Source organism: Haemaphysalis longicornis, unplaced genomic scaffold (assembly GCF_048455015.1).
Source record: "Haemaphysalis longicornis isolate Haplotype H1 unplaced genomic scaffold, Haemaphysalis longicornis Haplotype H1 scaffold_1, whole genome shotgun sequence".
Classification (NCBI taxonomy): domain Eukaryota; kingdom Metazoa; phylum Arthropoda; class Arachnida; order Ixodida; family Ixodidae; genus Haemaphysalis; species Haemaphysalis longicornis.
Window position 1 is genome coordinate 478885444 of NW_027526203.1, and position 21025 is coordinate 478906468.

Below are 21025 nucleotides of genomic sequence, written 5' to 3' on the forward strand. Positions count from 1 at the left end.
ACACGGAATACTAAAAGTAGTACGTAGGTTGTGACTAAAGTCCCTTCATCTGCTGCAAAACTGATTTCGCAATAAAAATTCAATGGGAAAATAGAATACGGAGCTGCTCTGAAGCAGTCCAAAAAAAAAAAAAAAAAGCAAGCCTTTTTTTTTTTTTTTTTTTTTAGTGTCATGTGCACGAAACGCACGGACTACAGCAAGCTAGAATACTTGTATTCTAGTTCAGTGTAGCACGGATATCAGAAGCAAACCGCCGTTTGAGAACATGCGCATTGACAAACAATGCATAAAAATACACAAAAAAGCGTGAGAAAAAGATTCTGCTCCTAATTTTCGTTTCGCGGAGGAACCACCGACAAAGAAAGTACCCTGCGTGCAAATAACGGGCGCTCTTTTTCTACCTTGTGCACATGCGCATTTTCATGTTCGAAGGGCAAGTGCCTCCGCCAGGGCGCAGTTAACAAAGCATGACAACAAAAAGACAAACAACAGTAAAGGTTGTGTTGATAACGTACTCTTTCGACGTGCGTGTGCTGTCCTTGTTGTTCGCGTAGTGCCCGTGCTGGCTGCTGCGTATGGTTTAGCTTGCAGTTCGCCGGGGCGCGTGCTTGGCGGCAATCGACGGCAGCAGCGCGGCGGGGACGCCCGTTCAATCGCGTAACATCATCGCGAGATGGGAGGGCTGCTACGCCATGCATCACGTGTCTGCTAAGATCAACAGCACAAGCGCACAAGGTCCGCCAGTGAAGCAGTGTGTGAGAAAGTGGCCGATGCCGCTTGTGCAAGGCGCATGAAACCGGGTGCTACTGCAAAGCCGGGCGAGTACGTTGAGGCTGCTTTTCTTCGAGCTGGCGCCCTGAGGAGGCCGTGCTCGATCAGCGGGGATGGTCGTAGCCAAGACCAGCCCCTGCTCAGAGTGCGTGCGTGCGTGTGTGTGTGTGTGTGTGTGTTTGCGTCCCTTTAGGTGTTGTTCGTGATTCCGGCGGAAAGAATGATCCCGCGTTAGTGGGGCTGTTGTCGCGCATTGCTTTCGCCGAATGCCACTTTGCTGTGCGGTTTGGTCAGATCAGTTTAGGTTCCCACGAAGGTGCATGAACTCCACGCGCAGTTCAATAATGCACTTCTCATTTTCTCCGGTTCTGTTTCGTGCAGAAAGTAGTAATAACTGGGCCGCTGTTGCAACGGAGGACAAAGTTACAGCTACATTTGTACATTTCGCTGAAGGAACTCGTGCCAAATGATAATTTCTAGCGGTCCTTAACCTTAGCAACATCGTTTAAGCGATGTTCCTGCCTTAATTTCTTATAACGTGGCGTACATTTTCCCGTTTGTGGTGTTTGACTTCGTAAATGAACCTGCATTTTATGAGATGAACCACTAAAGTACCAAGACCTGCATCAGGGGGGGAAGGGGGGGTATAGCCGCCCTTCCCCCCCACTTTACTGATGCAAGCAAGACACTGGACGATGTATAGGATGTCCACAGTGTCTTGCTTGAGTGCATCCAGCCCCTGCTTGCACTTCTGTCCGCAGTAGCAAAACTACAGTGGGGCGGTTGAAATACATCCTGGTGTTGGCGCATTTTTCACTGACACTCTCCAAGTGCACAGCAGGACAACAAAGTGGTGACCGCAGGAGCGTTGTTTGGTCGTTGTATTGGAGTGGCTGGCTGCTCTGTATTCACCTGCTGCTGTTCCCTGTGCTGTGGTGGGGGCCCCCCCGTGGACGACGGGCTGTTGCTAACGGTGCCGGTGTCTCCCCCCAGATGGCAGCAGGAGGAGCCGAGCTCAAGCTGTGTGGCGTCTGTGGCGACAAGGCCTTTGGCTTCAACTTTGGGGCCCTGACGTGCGAATCGTGCAAGGCCTTTTTCCGACGAAATGCCATTAAGGACAAGGTAGCCGTTGCCTTGCATTGTGGGGGCCTTCCATGGGGTGCTTTTTTCAATGGGCACTGCGGGCTGCTTTGAAAGGGCACAGTGAATTGGGGTCAGAGAATGGGCTCAGGTGGCCAGCTGGGACGCAGTATGTGAAAGGCCAGCTAGGTACAGAGGCACATGGAGGTAATGGCATGAGCTTGATGTAAGCACTAGCAGGGGCAGATCCAGGTTTTTTCTGAGGGAGAGGGTCAGCTTCTATCAGTGGTGATGATGAGGAGGAGGGTAGTGACCGTTTTTATTCACCGAAATTACGGTAAATCAAAAGTACGAGAAATAGAAAAATATCAATTAGACTTTTTCTATGACCAGAGGGGCGATCGTCTTGGGCGTATGCATTCAAAAATTAAGAGGGGCGTCAGGACATCCCCCTCTGGATCCTCCAAGGAGCACTAGGGAACCAAAAAAATGCGCATGGAAGCGGCAACTACAAAGTCTAAGCTAACAGAAGACGTTTAAGGGAAACAAAAAAAAAACGGTGCAGGTTACAGCAAAATACGGCGAAATTGTCTGGTGCAGCAATTTCTCCCGATCAGGCTCGGCCGCATAGATGGAGGCATGCTTTTTCACTGCTTTACAGTGGCTGTCAAGGTGGCGTTTTAAGATTGGCTGCCGAAATTAGTTGCACAATCTCATTTTGTTCAGACTTACAATTCTTTTTAAAATGTGCTCATATTGTGAAGCAGTGTTGAAATCCTTGATGTAACGAGCGGGTCTCTATTTTTTGTTCACATCACTTGCGTGTGCTTCTAGTACACCTGTGACAACAAGAGCATGCGCATGTCAAACTGACCTCGGTGAATCGCAGCCGCTGGGTGCCTTGTTGAGAATACTGTATGCCATGGACCGAGGGGATGGCCCTTCGTGTAGCCTTTTTCAGCGGCGCCGCTGTCGCCTTCCGGAAAGGGAGAGCGAAGGGCTGCGTCGCATCACTCTGAACGGCCGCACAAGTGGGTGCTGCGAGCCGACTTGGCGTTTGTTATCTCGATGCCAGAGGGCACACTGGCTTCACGGGTCCTAGCTCAGCCCTGGGAGCGGTGGAGAAATTCGTCGGGGAACGAGTGGGGCTTCCACAAGACTAGTTCAGCTGAGGAGCACTGCCGCTGGCCGCGTAGTGTGCACAGCCTGGCTCGGCTGGTGCACCGAATGGGAGCCACTCCAGCCGACAGCCGCCGTGGTTCACGCCTCCTTCGGGCGGGCACCCTGGCAGGCATGCGGGGGGCACTGCACCGCCCGAATCCACGTTTTGTAGCTGGTTTACACACGTTTTGAACGAGCAGGTGTCGGCTGTGATGACATAGTGGCAGATGTGCAGCGCTTAATTAGTGGATTTCTAGTGTGCTTGGCCAACAAAATTAGTGTATGAACAATAAAAATGTGGGCGGTAACCACTAAATGGGCAAAAAAATTGAAATTTTCAAGGTTGAAATGGCCTAAAACATGCTGAAAACCGATATGCATCACTGCAGTATTTTGTGCACCAGACCCTGGGGGAATGCACTCTGTAGCCGCCCATTGCGTGCAAACTAAAGACCAAGTGGCGCCAAGTAGCTCAGTAATGGTTTACTTCGTTTAAACTGCACATTGCAGCCACAAATATCAGTTGGACAACTTCACGTGTGTGCTTTAAAAAGTATCACAAATGCGAACGGGAATGCATGGGCATAAAAGAAGCTGTCTAAGGCGCTGTTTGCGTGTCACGCACTGTATATCGTGAAATTTAGTGCCTGAACAAAAACTTCACATTTGGTCGGAATGGTGAAGCCTTAAGTGGATACGAATATGCGTACACGATCTAAAAGGTTTGTTTCATTATGATTTCTGAGCACCCAGTGAGCCATATAGCGTGATGTAAGCTTAACCTACAGCATGATCTAAAAGAGTTGCAGTCATAACTGCGATAATGGACCTGTAATTAATTTCATCTTTTTCTTTTTTTGCCCACCATGGTAGCTCAGTGGCTGAAGCGTTGCGCTGCTGAGCCCAAGAACGCAGGTTCTCTTCCGGGCCGCGGCGGCTGCTGTTCTGTGCTAGAGATTTCGGCACGCGTTAGAGATCCCCTGGTGGTACACATTAATCCGGAGCCCTCCACTACGCTTGTGCAGTGTCGGCGCGTGAAATCTCATAATCAGTCGGTTTCGTCGTTTTTCTGCCTATGTGATGTATTCATAGCTGTACTTTTTTAAAAGTCCTGTGGAGGAAGTCAATATGGGGGAATATTTATAAAAGCCTGCTTCGTAGATTACAGTGGCAGCCGTGGAGCAGAGGTCTGCGAATGCAAGGTGCTAGCGTACAGTGGGTGGCCTCCAGTTCCAAGAGGCTGGCTTTCAAGGGTGGGGAAATGCCGAGCCTGCTGAGGGGAGCTGGCACGTGTGGCGGAGGAGGGCAGTGGCCACAGCAGTGGCACAGGCTGCTGTCTCGGCCACGTGTCGTGGGTGTCGTCCTCGTGGACGTTTCAGCGCACAGGTCCCCTAGGCGTCTGGGTTGACGCGCTCACAAAACCCACAAGTTTCAAGTTGTGCTCAACCGAGGCACGGTTTAGTGTCTTATTCAAAAAGTGCATGCGAAAAATTGCACAAAGGGAGCACCTCTTTTTTTTTAATCTTCTCTTCTACATGAGTCAACATTGTGCAGTTGACTCATCTTGGGTTATTTGATTATGTTTACAGGTCTTCACTTGCTTCCCTAGCTCCACCAATTGCCTCACAAGGGTTGGAATTGGGGCGTGAATACTGGTGTGTCAGGGTAGTGCCGTGCTAGTGCATGGGGCTGCTACTCAAAAGGGGGGAGGGGGAACGGTTTCCTTCGAGACGCTAAATAAGGTTGTTGGCACATGTTGCCACAGCTGGCTTCTTGCGTGCCTTGCGCAAACATGGTGGGATCAGCCAAGCAGCACAAATGAAAGCAGTCTTCTGCGACATGCTCAGCCCAGCTGAATGGTGTGTGGGGCATCTGATTGGGACAAACGGTGAGGATCGTTTATATAGGCGGCCCTTTGGAATTTCGGAGCGGGTGACGGGCCGAAAAAGGAGTGCTGCTGCTGACGGCCTGCTGCTGAAAATGGGGCCGGGGCACAGCCTCTCTGCCGGGCTTCCTTGAAGGCATGGGGCAACTGTCAGTTCAGTGCATGCACGAGCTACGGGCACATCACCAGCAGGAAGAAAACCCCGGCCTACACAAACCAAAGCTAAACCTGCCTAGCAAGGGCAGCTGGATAAGTCCTGGATACATTGCACTAGCAAAAGGAGGGAACACGAGGAAGAAAACCACAGGACGAATGCTGGACTTAGCTGAAATTTTTACAAAATGCACTACGTCGTCGCCGCATGCGCCAAAAGGAAGAAAAAGAGAAACGAGAAGAGATCCTAATCATCTACACAAGTGCGAGTTAATCTGTGCTTCAGGAACCACACTTCTTTTGCGGACGATGCCACAGAGGGGTACTGATACACGCATCACCTTCTTGGACAATACAATATGCCTCGTGGATTTATTTATTATTGTGGATTTATTTATTTATTTATTGATGACTGAACGAAAGACTTAAAGAGCATCGCTCAGCAGTATTGGCTGTAATGGGAGGGGGCACTTGGCCGACCATTGTTGCAGTTGCAGATGCACTCCAGCATACGAAAAAAACACAGGTTTTGCGCAGGTCAAGCAGCCAACACGAACAATAAATCCACGAGGCATATTGTATTGTCCAAGAAGGTGATGCGTGTATCAGTACCCCTCTGTGGCATCGTCCTCAAAAGAAGTGTGGTTCCTGAAGCAAAGATTAACTCGCACACGTGTAGATGATTAGGCTCTCTAATCGTTTCTCTTTTTCTTCCTTTTGGCGCATGCGGCGACGACGTAGTGCATTTTGTGAAAATTTCAGCTGAAGTCCAGCGTTCGTCCCGTGGTTTTCCTGTCCTTGCGCCAGTGCAGTGTGTCCGGCATCATCAAGCCAACTGGCCCAGCTTCTTTCCGTCCCTAGTTAGCTGGACGAGGCTCCTGTGCACAGGCCAGAATGCCCGCCAGAGTGATGTTGTGCAGCTTAGCCCAAGGGCAGTGCGGGTTTGATCCCGGCTGCTGTGGGGTGCTGCTTTTCAGCGGGGGGCGAAAGGCGGAAACGCCCCTCGTTTGTCGAGATTTGGGCGCACGTCAGTGATCCCCCTGCAGGTGGTCGAAGTGAATCTGGAGCCCTCCACGGCGCGTTAAACCCCACGATCAGCCACGAATCGCAGTCTGCAGCACTGGTTGGTGCCACAGGTCTCCCCTCGAGCAGCTGCGGTGTGCAGCGTGGGAAAAGGCCAATTTCCCCCAAATACACGCCGGTGCGGTGCGCTTCCAAGGGCGATGCGACCACACTGGGTAGTAAGGCGAGGGCACGGTGCTTGGGAGGGAGGCAGGCACTTTGCTACTGCGGCTGTCGAGGGCACAGCAATGTACTCGCAGGGGGCTGCAGGAAGCGCTGCCGGCTGAAGGCGGGTTGTCCACTGGCTCTCATGTGCCAAGTCTGCTTTTTACTTTTTAAATCCATGATACTATCCTCAAGTGTTGCCCTTCTCGAAATTAACTTGTTGTTTTGCTGTTGTTTCTCTCGCTACACCACAGTCCCAGTCGTTGGCACCACTAGTGTCACTCCTTTGAGCGACCGAAGTAGCTTGCTGTTCATTGCTTCAAGAGTGCTTCCTGAACCCGTCCCATAATGCTAATTCTATGCCTGATTTCTGTCTTGTGGTTAGGATCAGGTTCAAGATGTTCACCCGTTTGGTGGAGTATTTGGAGAAAAGCATAAGTGCTACGTCCGTGTGAAGTCGTATTTTGCACTGTTGGCCACAAAGGCATTTGGAGGATCATGGAGGACTTCTAGCCCCATGATCTAGAGCTTGATTGACGGAAGCCAGAACCCTTGAGTGTGCCGTTGAGAAGGCTATAGGTTTTCCTCCGTTTAGCTGGAAAGGCATAGCTCATACTTCGTTTTGAGTTTTTTTCAACAAAAGTAAGTGAAGCAACTTGTTGTGTTTGGCTGTCTTCCTAGTTACCCTATACAGAGCTGGCAGTTTGAAAGCCGCCCCTGTAATAGTAAGCCTGGCACCCATAGCGGCGGCACTGGCCCCCCACCCGGCAAAAAGGGAGCGAGGCGCGAAAGGCCCCATCGTTGGAGTCTCGGCGCCTCCTTCAACCGCCGCTCGTTCTCGAGGGTCGGTTAGTGCGAGCGGGAAAGGCAACGTCGCTTCGGAGGCACTCATGCGAGCTGCCGCAGCCGTATGGAGTCTGCCTCGTGCAAAGGTGTCGGCACATCTGCACTGGCCGGTGTCTCTGCTAGTGTGCTGGGCTGCACGTGGCGTCCTTCCACCAGGCTGCTCCACTTGCACACAAGAACAAGCCTGGCAGTGTTTCTCGCTTCAAAACGACCCACGCTTTTCTCGAAACCCGTTTTTGGCCAATCGAAAGCAATTCAGGCCTTGAACAAAAGCTGCTCTGGGAGCCCAGCCGCAAATGGTCAGCCTGGCTGTTCAGCAGATTGGTGGGAAGGACTTTTGCGCTCGACTCTCTTGGGTTTCCACAGGATCGACCAGTTATAGGCGGCCAAGTGGTAGCCAGAGTTCTTCAGGGTGTGGGTTCACAGAGCTTCCCATGCCCCCCCCCCCTTCCAAACATTCTGTGCCGCAGCCGCTTCCAACACTATTCAGAATGTTAATCAATCTTTGGTACTGGTAGGCTGTGGCCTGCACCCAAACCAACCTTAGGGAGATGCCAAACCACCTTTATTATTGCGCAATAGGTGAGCAAAATTTTCACGTGGGTCAAGTCGAGTGACAATAAACCGAGAATGATCATGTGGAGAGAGCAGTGTTGCCAAGAAGACGTCAGGCTTTGTTGCATGGCGTCAGCGCTTGTGCACATTGTAGAATCGAGCAAGCCTGCAGCTAGTGCAGAGGAGGAAGGAATCGTGGTGGGCAATAAAGGAGCAGCAGAGATCACTCGGGCACGACCACTGACGGGGTTGGAGCTCCCAGCACCGTTGTCGTGGTGCACGAGGAAGGTGTGGGAAGCGCCACGTTGCGGACTTGTGAAGCCAGAGCGACTTGTGGCGATTGTGCCGAGCCTGAGGTGGACCACCAGGTAGAGGAAGCACGTGCTCGGCATTCTTTTCAAAGTGGGCCAGTAGATTGTGGAATATTTTTGTGTGTGTGAGAGCAATGTGTAGGATTGGCTTAAGAGAATGTTTCACCATTCAAAAATTGGCTACGATTTCTGGGACTTGAATCCAGGCTGTTAGCATCAAAACGAGCAACCCACCTTCTGGGCCACGGACGCCCAACAGTTGTGGCTCACGAGAATAGTAGGAGTGTTTCAAATAAATCGGTCCACAGTGCTAGATGGGTGCAAAAACTGTCGGGCGTGTGCGTACCTGAGAATTGGATGTCACATAGGGCACGTGCATCAACAAATGACCCGTAATTTCGCTCGCTGGTTCAGCAGTGACGATGTAATTGATTGATTAATGTAATTTTATATTTGCCTGCAATCTATCGATGTGAAGTTGAACTAGCAGAGTGTACACTGCTGTAGCTGACACATTAGCTGAATTAACTAACATTGTATGATTAGATGACACGCATTTTTCATTGCTCAAAGAAGTTCTGTGACGTTCATGAAGTGCGTTAGAAATGTTGTTGCGCGTTCATTTCTTTGCTGGCACACCTGTCGCAGCGGCAGAGCGGAAGGTGTGTGCAGTGGCCCCCTACAGAGGCTGGTCAACCCGACCCCCTCTCCCATCGTCCCTTCCTTTCCCTTCTGCTGCAGAACTCGGCTCCGAGGCTTCGGGCAGTGGCAAAAGGGCTTCCCGCGTCGCTTCTTTTTTTTTTTTTTTTTTTGTAAAAGTGTGTCCATTATTATATTCCTTACGCAGGTGAACTTTGTTATGGCGACTGCTTTGATGCTGAGTTTTTTTCTGTGTGAAGAATAAGAAAAACTTGACACTCTTTTATATTCTTTATATATTTATTTTTATTCTTTTGTATCTTTATTGGTATATTATTAGTTATATTCTTTGTGTATTTATTATTATATTCTATTTTTGTTGTCAAAGCCACAAATCCTGGGTGCGCCGATGATGAGTGTGTGCCAAGGCCCCTGTGTTGGCGCCTCTTCTTGGGCTACGTCAGTGAAGAACTCGCAGGCGGGCTACCGGGGAGACTGCTGGCTGAGCGAGTAGTGGTACCGGTGCATGGGAAGCTGTCCGGTATCCGCCTAAATCTTGTCCCCGGGGTGCTCTGAACGCTCTTGCGGCCTGCCCAGAGGCCTTCCCCTGAGCCCGCAGGTACCTGAGCCTGGGGGCCTAAACCATGCAGTGGGGGTAATCCTGCATTGACAGTGCCAGTGCTGATCCCACCCCGTTTGTGGGGAGAGGCTGCTTGTGTGGAAACCACGATCTGGCACACATCGGCTGCAGTCTCATGATTGCTAGGCAGCCAAGCATCCAAGAAGGAGATGTAAAAAGAGCCATGAAGACAAAATGCAACTCTGCTCAGTTTGAAAGAACATACGTTTGGTAACCCACTCAGCTTCATTCCAGCTTCAAAATATGGGTTTTAACCGTTTTACTGCCGAGTTTTTTTCATAGCTGGTTCTTACTCCCTGCCATTCTGTTTTTTTTTCCCAGGCTTGTTCGGAGGAAATTTTAGGCTCGTAATGCTCTGTGGTGCTCTGCAGGACATGTGAACACTTTATTCAGGACGACCTTGCCCAACAAACTCAAGCTTGACGTTGGCCTAGTTGGGTACACATTGCCTAGAAAACGGCCCAGAAAACTGGGATGAAGTAGAGGACAACTGCAACTCTCCAATCCAGCAAAAACATTGCATGGAATACGAAGAGGTTGACACCTGAATAATTGCAAAAATAATTGCTCACTAATTCGGATGTCTAGGTGTTTGGAAAACTTGTCCGACATTCTTCAACACCCCCAGGGCGGCATCTTGCAGCTCACATGCAGATAGCGAGACCTTCGCTGCTTTGGTCATATCTGACTCGCCGTGGTCAATGCAGCCGTGCTGCTGATATAAGCCAGTGCAGCGTGGGTGAAGAAACGCAGGTTCCATCTGTTGTGTAAAATTTACCCGCAATATCTGTGTTTCTGACTTTTCAATAAACGTTGCGACACTTCCACAATATTTTTTTATGCGAGCATACTCGGGCATGGCAGGGAGAGCGCGTGTGTAGTTGCCCGAGTTACCTCGGGCATGGCAGTTAAATTGTTTACCGGAAAAAAGACTGCAAGAAATATCGAAAAACTTTCAATTTTAGCGTACAGTGACGTATTATGGACAGGGCTCTCTCTCACAGGGCTCTCTCATGTTGTGCCAGAAGGTGGCTGAGCGTGATGATTGTGTGTCTGAAGTTTGCGATAAAATTTTCATCGCTGTTCTCGGGCAGTGTTTTCAACAAAACAAACTTGTATTTTGTCTTCGTGGCCCCTTTAAAGTTGGCTTGTACTGGTACGTTGCTGTGAAACTGTTCACAAGTGTGAGGGGCCAATGGCAGGAGGCACACCTGATGCCGTACGTGGCCAGCTGGTGAATTGGTGTCCGTGTAGTCTAATAACGGGGCAAGGGCACCGCACCAAGCACTTTTCACTCTCGGTGCATGTTTGCTGGCACAGTGGGGGTGATGCTTAACCCGGAATGAGATGTTGCCCAATCTCCCCACTACAACCCACTTCTTAAGCCGCACTGACCTCCCAAATTCCTCCTCAAAATGCAAAGACTGAGTGCGGGGACTTTATGCTGGAGTCTACAAAGTGGTTTGCATTGGAGTGATGCAGCGCAAACAGACGAGGGGCAGGGAAAGAAGGCTCCAGGCGGACGCGCACTCGCAACCAGGACTCTCTGCAAAGGAGCACAAACTTGTCTTGTACACGTGCAACCTGGTGCAGTGCAAACACAAAATAAAACCCGAGCAAAGGCATCGGAGCAGCACACGTGGCCAGGCCTTTTCGTTTTCGTACCGCGTCGGAGAAGGCTGGCGTGCACACAGGCCCACATTCTTGCTTGTGTGGTAGCGGGCGGCAGCATTCTCGGAGAGAGTTTGGCGAGGGGTTCCCGGCCACCCAGGGGGGGTTGCAGCGCCTGCACAGAGCACTCCCGCCGGCCTGTGGGGCTGCACAGACAGCCTGCTGGAGGGGGCGGTGCAGGCCCACATTCGGGACGCTGAGGAGAACTTCTTGCGGGGCTAGTTGGTGAATAGATGAATAGGTAGCGCCTGTCTCGTCTGCTCTGTTCTTCGTCCGTGTGTTTTTGTTGCGCTTCAAATCATGGCATCTATTCGGGACACTGTGGGACCTAAGGGGCGGCTGCCGCTCTGTTCTTTGTTTTTGCCTGTTCAATGCTTCATTAGCCTTTCGCAGGGTTGCGTAATGGTATACTCAGGGTAACCAGCTGCTTCCAGCCTACTCACAGGACTTTAAAACTGACCCCAAATTTGTGCACACAAACCTTTAAGGCCAATCGGAGTGTGTAATTGCCACACCGTTTTTTTTTTATTATTATTATTATTTGTGTGTGTGTGTGTGTGTGTGTGTGTGAACAGGCAGATCCCTAATTGAGGAGCGGCTTGGATGACCGCTGACTGAAGCTATAGCAAACGTGGTCTTCTTTAAGCTTTAGTTTGAGGATGATGTACTGCACGGTTTCCTCCTTTGGAGCTTCAACATAAAACTAAGCCCCAAACCGCCCTCTTTGAAAACTTTGAGCATAGCAGTGACCTTTTAAGGCACCGTGAAAATTAAGAAAGCATCCATATATTATTTTTGTCAAGTCCGGCCAAACAGTGCCCAATTTTTCTATCGACTAAAGTCAGAAAAATTTTGCCCCAAACAGGTGCCCCACTCGACCCAGTGCACACCCCTTGACCTCTGTATGTGCCACCTGTTTTGCCATCCTACCTAAGTGGAATGCAGAAACCAAGGGGCTCGATAAACGGAAATGCTGCAATTGATTCCGAAGGCGTGGTCGTCATTATCCTCGGTAATACATGTCTTTTGTGCCTGCATGAGCTTACCATGAGTTGCAGAATAAAAAGGGGTCTTCGGTGTCCGGGGTTACTGTTGGCAGAGAAGCTATAATAAGCGTGCTTGAAATGGGGATAACAAAACGCTCATTACAATGCAAAGAGGAGAGGTGTGCCTGCAGAAATGTGGATACTGCTTTTTGCTAAGTTTGGCCTTTGGCCATGCCTTTGCTCTGGTTTTATGTTATGTCTCAATTTTTGCGCTACACCAGGTTGTATGTGCAGAAGGTGTGCTTGCGCTTCTTTCAATAAAATCTTGGTTGCGAGTGCGCACCCGTCCTGTGTCTGTCGCCTGCACGTGCTGCTCGCCCAACATTGGTTCCCCAACGTTTGCCAAAATGCAGCCCACGACCAGGAACTGAGCCTGCAACCTTGTGCGCAGGCACTGTGCTACGACAGGGGGTGGGAGCGGATGGGGTGGAGCGATTGGGCCGCGTACGCACAAGGGGATCTTCGCTTGAGGAGCCGGGTTCCGTGACGGCGCCATCGGCTGCAGTGTCACTTTCCTGCCTGTCGGTGTGCCACTCGGAGGGCCCCCCAGGAGGGGACCTGTCTGGCTGCGTGGCAAGGTGCCAGCAGTCGCGGGACCAAGCGAGGGCTGTCCAGTGGAGGTAGTGTGCCACCAGGGCTGTCCTTGATGGGCAGCAAGAGCGTGGCCCAGACGAACAGGAACAAATGAGGCAGAAGTCGGTGCTGCAACTTTCAGCTACACAGCTGAGGCTGTTGACGGCTTCTGCAAGGGGGCGGTGACTTTAGGAGAAGGGGGAAGCGCGAGCTAGGCAGTCTGAACGGTTGAGCAGCACAAGTGCCTTCCTTCACAGTAGGGAGAGTGTGCGAAACGGCTCCAGCGTCAAAACAAAGAATGAAACCGCCTTCACCTTCTGGGCCAGTCCAGGTATTGGTGAGGTGTTCGGCCAGATCACAAGGTGCTGAACATGGGAAAAAGAAGCAGTCACTGAGAGAGAAGGTGCCAGAGTTCATTCCTAAAGCTAATCAGTGGGTGTACACTCGTCAAACGGGGATGGTGGGGATGCACTGGGTGACAGGAGCCTGAGCCCAATGCCTGAGAATGAGCAGGAGCCGTGGGAGCGAGGGAGTGACCTAGAAAGACTCGGGACTCTATGAGAAGCCAAAGAATGCATAAGCGTTAAGCATTTGGGAGCAAATAGAATTGGCACCGTTGTGGGAATTAACGGAAGGTATGTTAGTAATGTTCTCGGAGCAAGGTGTGGATTGAAGGGACCTTTTAGAGAGCGGTGGAAAAGTTTTAGGGGTCGCTAGCATCGGGCAGAGTGCACGCTGGAAAGCGGATGTACTGTAGATAGATGGACGAGATGTGCAAAAGAAGCTTGCAAAATTATTCTCGAACTGTCTCGAACTTAATCAGCAGAAAGGATGACGGTCACCCTGCTGGGTTTCCATCGATCAAAAAAACAGGCTGCATCACGTTCCTGCGCTTACCCAGGCATTCGAGAGCTGTGGAGTGTGGTAAACCGTGGATAGGGAGAAAGTGCTTGATTTTATGGAAACCTGTGAGACCAGAGAGCAGAAGAGACTCGCATAAAGCTCTTGGAGGACATGCACAAAAAAAATGTATGTGCATAATAATCCTTCGTAATGCAAGAGTTCCCTTTCAGGAAGTGTATCTGAAAAGAAGTCTTATGCGATTATTTGCACCTTTTTCAGGAGGGGGGTGTTTGGAGGCTTGATTAGAAGGCCAGGATACTAGTCAGTTGGAAGCAATTTTACTCGCTTAAAAGTGCATTTGGGAAACGATGCCAAATGTCGCCAAAAAGGACGGTGTGTAACCAGTGGATGGTCTCCTGGGGCAGAGACCTACTAGACACCTTAACTTCTGGCCAGCTCCTAGAGTATGAAGAAGCAGTTTGAACGCTCGGGTGATGAGCATTAAAGGGCCGGACTGAGTAGTGGGCGGGAATGGGATAGGAGGCCGGGCTGGATGCGGTGTGAGTCGAGTGCAGGGCATCTCAGGGGCGATGTGTTCTGGCCCAGGAGTTCCGGTGCCTCTTCAAGGACGATTGTGAGGTGAACGTGCGCACGCGCCGTTTCTGCCAGCGGTGCCGGCTGCACAAGTGCTTTGCCATCGGCATGAAGAAGGAGTGCATCCTGAGTGAGGCGGAGAAGCGCGAGAAGCGGGCCAAGATCGAGGAGAACCGGCTGAAGCGGGCGCTGCCCTGCGCGGAGGAAGAGGAGCCGGCGGCCAAGCGGGCCCGGCCGGCGGCCCTGGCGGCGGCAGGGGGTGGAGGGGGCCCGTCGGAGCGGCCCGACTCGTGCTCCTCGGAGTCGAGCAGCTCGGTGGACTCCTCGTGCTGCGGGGGGGGCGTGGTGCACGAGCGGGCCATCCGGAGCCAGTTCTACCCGTCGTCGGGGCCGCCCTCGGAGGCCCTGACGGAGGCCGAGGCGCACCGCATCCAGGAACTGGCCACGGCCAACCAGGTGCTCAAGGTGCCGCTGGCGTGCGACCCCGAGCCGAGCCTGGTGGACGTGATCAACATGACGGACCACGCCATCCGGCGCCTGATCAAGATGTCCAAGCGCATTGCGGCCTTCAAGAGCCTCTGCCAGGAGGACCAGCTGGCGCTGCTCAAGGGGGGCAGCACGGAGCTGATGCTGCTGCGCTCGGTCATGTCCTACGATGCCGAGCGCGACTGCTGGAAGGGGCCCGACCCGCGGCTCATGTCCATCCGGCTGGACATCCTCAAGGAGGCCCGGGGCAACGTGTACGAGGAGCACAAGCGCTTCATCAACGCCTTCCGGCCCGAGTGGCGGCTCGACGAGAACATCATGCTGCTGCTCAGCGCCATCACCCTCTTCACGCCCGAGCGGCCCAACCTGGTGCACCGTGATGTGGTCACCTTCGAGCAGGACACCTACCTGCACCTGCTGCGCCGCTACCTGGACACGCGCTACTCGGGCTGCGAGGGCCGCTCCGTCTTCCTGCAGCTCATCCGCAACCTGGAGGACATGCGCACGCTCAACGAGAACCAGGTCAGCATCCTGGTGGACCTGAACCCCCGCGAGGTGGAGCCCCTGCTCATAGAGATCTTCGACCTCAAGTAGCCCCCAATACTCACTCCTGCTGCTGCTGCTGCTGCCGATGTGTCACTGGTGCCCGCTGGGTGTAAGGGGCTGCCAGTGAAACATTTTCACCTCCCAGATGACGCTCGAAAATTGCGCTAAGCCCTACTTCTCTTTGGATCAGCAACAGTTTTCGTAGCCGCAAAATGCCTGCAATGAACCTGTTCTGAGAAAGAAAAAGTGTGTGTGTTGGCTACATATAACCTGGTAGCGACCCCTAATGCAGACCAAGAAAGTTCCTGTTGTGCATCACTGGGCCATGACAAAGGTTTTGTTTGTTTAGTGGATGGCCTACGAGAGATTGGATTGGCCTGGGGAGGCTCCGAGAGAAGGCCGCTGCAGACCTCAGAGTACATTAGTAGACACCTTCGTACAGGTGCCTCAGCACATTATTCCTTAGTTGTAACCAGAGGGGGAACATGGCCGCTTACCCTGCCTCAAACGACCATCCTTTCTCTTAGCCACTGAGGTCACCTTTTGCTCTTCGAGATTCCGCACATGGTGTGGACACACAAATGGGCTTACACGGTAGCCAGAGAGAAGTGAGCTTAGCGGTTGGATATGAATGCGAGGAAATGGCATGCATAAACACAGCATTCTTTGTGACAAGGATGTATTCCAGGTATGTTGTCACGCACAAGAGAAATCGCGGGGGGATGCAGAAAAGCGCATTTGTCTTGGAACTTAGTTTAATGAGCTTGTCTCCGATCTCGCCCATTGCAGCATCCGAGGCCAACATTGTCAGGTGGGAACTTCATCAGGTTTGCCAAAAATGCCTGCGCCGCTGTTGTCAGTGCTGTGAGAAGCTTGTCTCATTTATGGAAATAACAGCCCACCTGTTGGGGAGCATGCAGTTTGGCAAATGAACCCAAAGCAGGAGCGCTCACCGTGACTCCTGGATGGCCGACGCACCTGTGGCCAGTTTTTGAAGCGGTGCCATTTGGGACCACAAGCGCGCGCCTGAGCACATGTTCTTGTTGCAGTTGCCTGGCAAGGTGGTCGGTCGGCCACCATATGGAGCTGTACCACTCCTGGTTCATTGCAGCCGTCGATGATGTACATTTAATTTCAAAAGTTCAGTAACCGCACCCCATTCAGGGAAAGAGATGTGTCTGCCTACAGCTTTTGTGTGACACAGGCCAAAAGAGGCATTGGACTGACATGTTTTACTGCGTGTTCTGACAGACACCCTGGGTAGGGCCTGCAATCGGTAACCACCAAGGAGACCTGTTGCGTGTGCTGCGATTGAAATTTTAATTTTGAACCGTGTCGCTGGTCGTAACTTTGGACGTAATTTTGGTCTAGGTGGTGCCAACTATGCGGCTATGTTTGGGTGCTTTTCCATTGGCCATGGTAACAGCATATTTGTGACTAGCAGTTGATGTGTATAGAAGGAGGCTATGGAATAGCTGACATGCCTCCGTTCCTCGTTTGTGTCCTGACCTCTGCTGTTAGCTTTCCCATTGCTTTCCATCATGATGGTGGCTTCACATGAGTGCGCACAGCTCTTTGCTGCGTATGAAGCGGTGATGTGACCGGTTGCCTTGCCCAAATATGCGCCTCACCTGGGTCAAAGTGGAACGTGTGCACCGTGAATGTTCCTGAACAATTGCGTTAAGGCAGTTCCTGAATGAATGTGTTGAATCAGCTACAAAGCGAGCGCCCAATTCAGATATTGGGCCCCTGGAAGACATCCAACGAGTAGGCAAACTGACCTTCTTGTTATGTTTTTCTACGTTCTCCAACCTACCCGACCAGCTAGACAGCTTGGCTGGAGCAATCTATCATGCAGAATGCAGACTGGGCGGATAGCATGGAAATGTGGTGTTCCAGTTGTGTTATGCAATGCGCCTGCTGAGCAGGTTCTTGAGGTGGTACTGTTGGAGCCTATGGAATAGGGAAAATGGCTTGCGCAACTCCAGTGAATGCTGTTGTGCACATTTTCAACAAGTGGATACGATGAATTTGTGGAGTTCACAAGTGATATCAATTACATGATAAGAGGAAATGTTGTGGGGCTGATATAATAGCAATAAGTTGTGAAGAATGGTAAATAAAAAGCCTATAAAAAGGCATTTTGTACTTTGGCTATTTTTGGCTGTCTTTTTTTAGCTTAGCCTTTTTTTTTTGGCTAGTATATCCCTCCTATTGGGCGGTTTGCTGACCATCTGGCAACCCAAGGCCAAGCATGTCCTGGCACCATTAATGCCCATCCATTCGCAACATTCAATTATGAATAGTCTACAATGCCGCAGCATTTCAATACAAAATAACAGCAAAATCAGTTGTACAGCTGCGTACATGAGCCACCCGTTGTGGAGGCTTGATTGTTCAGTGAGCAAGAGCAAAATTTAAACATGGCAAATGCAGCTGTGGATCCCAGGTCAAGCTGGCAATGTAGCACCGATACTGCCCACTTTATTTCTCGGCACGCCGAGTTGAGTAATTTGGCACCGTATGTCTGCACAAAAGTGCCTCCCCTACCAATGTCGCACCATGGTGGGAAGCAAAGAGTGGTTCCTCCTCGCCTGGTTGTGCGCTTTCAGCCTGTGGCCGAAGGCCTGCGGCAGAAGAGGCAGTGCCAAGCAGTGTGGGTCTGCTTTACTGTAGCTTTTTCCACTGCAGGCTTTCAAAGGAGTGTTTAAATGAATGCATCAGCTGTACTTCCCTTTCAGGATCAGTGGCAGCAGGGCGGGCATCTGCCGCCGTGGACCAGTTTGCCTGAAGTCCTGCAAAGGAATGTGGGCCACTCTTTGAAGCATTGCATAGCGCTGTTCCATTGAGTCTTGGCTGCAATTTGTTCGACAGCAGAATCTTGGGTTACGTGTTTTGCGATGCCACCATTACAATTTTCAGCCAATAATGCTATGGCCAAATAGCCTGACCGCATCCCGAGGTTAATGTTCGCCCGGCTGGGCTGCGGGGCAGTTTAATTGCAGGTTATTCTGGAAATGCAAGCAGGCTAGTATTCAGTGGTGGGCCAACGTAGTGAATGGATGTGCTTGCTTTGTCCTTTCTGTAATTTGGGCCACTACTGGAGAGAGCATGCCACAAGGTGTGGTGAGTAAACGTCATGAACAAGATGTCCATGACGCTCTGTCAGCCGGAAGCACGTGACCCAAACTGAAAGCTAATCACATAAGGCTGCCGGTGAGTTCACGGTGAATTCACGGTGTCAAAAATAGGGAAAGTTTGTCTTGCAGTGAGGGCAGCAGGAAATTTCAGTCGGCTTAATCTCTCGGTGAGCTGCCAGCATGTTGCCCCCCCCTTCTGTAACGGACTGCGTGTTGTCAAATTCGAACAATCGAAGTCAGCACATGAAAGAAAGAAGTCAGCCTGGTTCGTGTGGGGAGCCTATCCAGATGTTAAACATACCTACTGAACTTGTCCTCGCGCCAGGCGATCCGCCAACTTTCTTCATCCTCACCTTTGAACATCTGCCACATTCCATATTCATGGGAAAGCTGGGCCGCTCCTCCGCCTGATCTTCGCCCGATCCTCTGGCCTCGCCTCGCCCGGCAAATTGCCCACGTGTGGAGCCCTGACGCATTCCAGGCCCATCAGAACCCTATTTTCGGCAGCCCGGACATAAGCCACTTTAAATAAAGTTTGATCTCTCTCTCTCTCTCTCTCTCTCTCTCTCTCTCTCTCTCTCTCTCTCTCTCTCTCTCTCTCTCTCTCTCTCTCTCTCTCTCTCTCTCTCTCTCTCTCTCTCTCTCTCTCTCTCTCTCTCTCTCTCGCTCTCTTCTCTTCTCTCTCTCTCTGATAAGACAGGATGCCACTTCGCCGCAGCATCAAAAAAGTTTGCTGAGATAACCATTTTACCGAAGACTCTATATTTGCGTGTGTCTAGTGTTCGACCTGGGGTGGTATTCTCGTGTTTGTCTGTTTTGTGTACATTTTATTGTGACGTACTTCCAGTTGTAGGCGGGCTTTGGGTTGACTTTTGCACAACTGTTCTTGTAAACACATTTTAAAATACCAAACCCATTTTAAACTATTTTTATGTGTTTATTGTCCCGCCAGCGAATCAACAAGGCAACGAAAAATCGTCTGCTCCCAGTCGTCTGCTCCGAGAAGCTGCGGCTCATAGTTCTGCCATGCTTGCATGGCATCACATCCGGGTGTTTGCTTTCAGCCAATCAGGACTTGATCAAAACAGACACTTTTGAAACTTACAGAAAACGGACAAAACACGAGACTACCGCCCCTGATGTTGGTGTGGCGCGATATGAGACCTGGGACGTAATTTTGCATTTATTGACTTCATCTGTAGACCACGTGCTGTAGACACAAATTATAGTACTTATAAACACCGTCTGTTTGATGTACGTTCAGTGACATCAAACCTTGATGTCTGATGTCGCTGAACGTACGTGATCGCACCCATTGATAACAGCTGATAGCTGATGTCTCAAACCTGCCCTTCGTCAGAGGAATTTACTGACCATTTCAGCGGGTGAGGGTGAGCCCTGGGCGGGTATGACGTCACATTTAATTCCTTCCGGCTTTTCCGCGCAGTTCGTTTGCATTTTCAGAGTGCTGTGGCCCTGTGGCTGCCTACATGGCGAACGCGGGGGCAACGTTTTGTATAGTTGCGTTTGACGCAGGAATTCGTGAAACTGGTAATGGTTGTCGCCCAGTCCAGCGTCATTGAAGAGCCCCAGCGTCTTTCTGGCACTGCGGCTGTGCTGTCAGCTGTGGACGTGCAACCGTCCAGCATCGGCTGACTCAGGTGAGTGCTCCTTTTTGGCGGGCTTGTGAGCTTGACATCCGGAAAGTGTGTGGCACTGTGCGCATAGTCACTGTTACAGTCTTGAATTTTCGCTGTTTATGCTGGTCTGCTCGCGCCTTATCCACGTTCGCCCGCTGTTGTCAGTTTGTTGCACGAAGCATTCTGACGAAATTTCTCTCCTGTTGGCTCGTAAACCTCTCTCGCCCACGGCATTTCTTCGTTTATTAAACACCACTTGGCGCCCTCTACAATTTTTGTAGGCAACGTGGTTCGTACATACTTGGCAGTCATATTGTCACATTCGACCTTGTAACGAAAATGAACTATATTGCAGTGCGATCTATGTTAGAGCGCGACAGAACACTCTTGGCAAGGCCTATTTTGTGTGAGCGTGCAATTGGTGCGGGCACTGCAACGCGCGCTGTAATTAGCCTGTTGCACCCCCTTACTGCATCCAGTACTTTTGCTTGCCAGGCATACCTGCCAAAGAACGCTTGCTTCGTTTTGTATTTTCTTTCGAATAGTGAAGCTGATGGGTGTTCTGTAACTGACTGAAATAAGAGCGGGAATGTCTGGGCTGCCAACAGAGCAGGAGCACTGCTTGTGTGGTCTTCTCTGTCGTTTCCCTGCTGCTCACCAGGCATACACTTTTGCATTTACTGCTGCGTGAATGCTGTTCCATTTCATTTCACGCTCACTTCTTCCTCCTGCAGTGTATCTCCCGACGGCAGTCGTGGTGCCCCCAGCCTGCCTGCAGGCATCACTTGTCCTGCCATTTAGTGGGGACTGACGTGTGCGTGCCTCTTGTTGCAACCTAATGGGTTCCCGCCCATGCCTGGCCTGTAATCAGTGGTACCTCTCTGCTGCTGTGTCCTCACTGTGCATACAAGGAAGACAACAAGCCCAGGTCTGTCTACTGAAGTCAAAACATTTCAACAAGCCTGACACTCACTATATGGGCATTCCCGAATGCCCCCATCGATTGACACATGCACTGGTAGTATCAGACTCGAAGAGTAGCGTCAAAATGTCCCTCATTCTCGACACCACAACTGCCTTGCCAAAGACACAGCCATCGCATTTGCAGCAACCACAGCTTCCACAGCCTTCGTGACCATCCGCTCTCCTTTTTCCGAGCCACGGACGACAAGTGTGAAGGCGGAGCTTGGCCGTGCTGTCACGGGAGAGGAAAAGCTC

General features: G+C 51.2%; 1 protein-coding gene across 5 annotated transcripts; it reads left to right on the forward strand.

Annotated features, from left to right (window-relative positions):
• On the forward strand, nucleotides 1-17184 carry Hr96 (Nuclear hormone receptor HR96). Of its 5 annotated transcripts, XM_077688293.1 has the most exons (4): nucleotides 479-497; nucleotides 1765-1893; nucleotides 11805-11951; nucleotides 14008-17184. In XM_077688293.1, exons 3-4 carry the CDS (start codon nucleotides 11910-11912, stop codon nucleotides 15073-15075), a joined length of 1110 nt encoding a protein of 369 aa, XP_077544419.1. In that variant the 5' UTR covers nucleotides 479-497; nucleotides 1765-1893; nucleotides 11805-11909; the 3' UTR covers nucleotides 15076-17184. The 5 variants fall into 5 exon arrangements, with proteins under 5 accessions (XP_077544418.1, XP_077544419.1, XP_077544416.1 ...); XM_077688292.1 differs by lacking the exons at nucleotides 479-497; nucleotides 11805-11951 and adding an exon at nucleotides 1-19; XM_077688290.1 differs by lacking the exon at nucleotides 11805-11951.
• Nucleotides 17185-21025: the final 3841 nt, after the last annotated feature.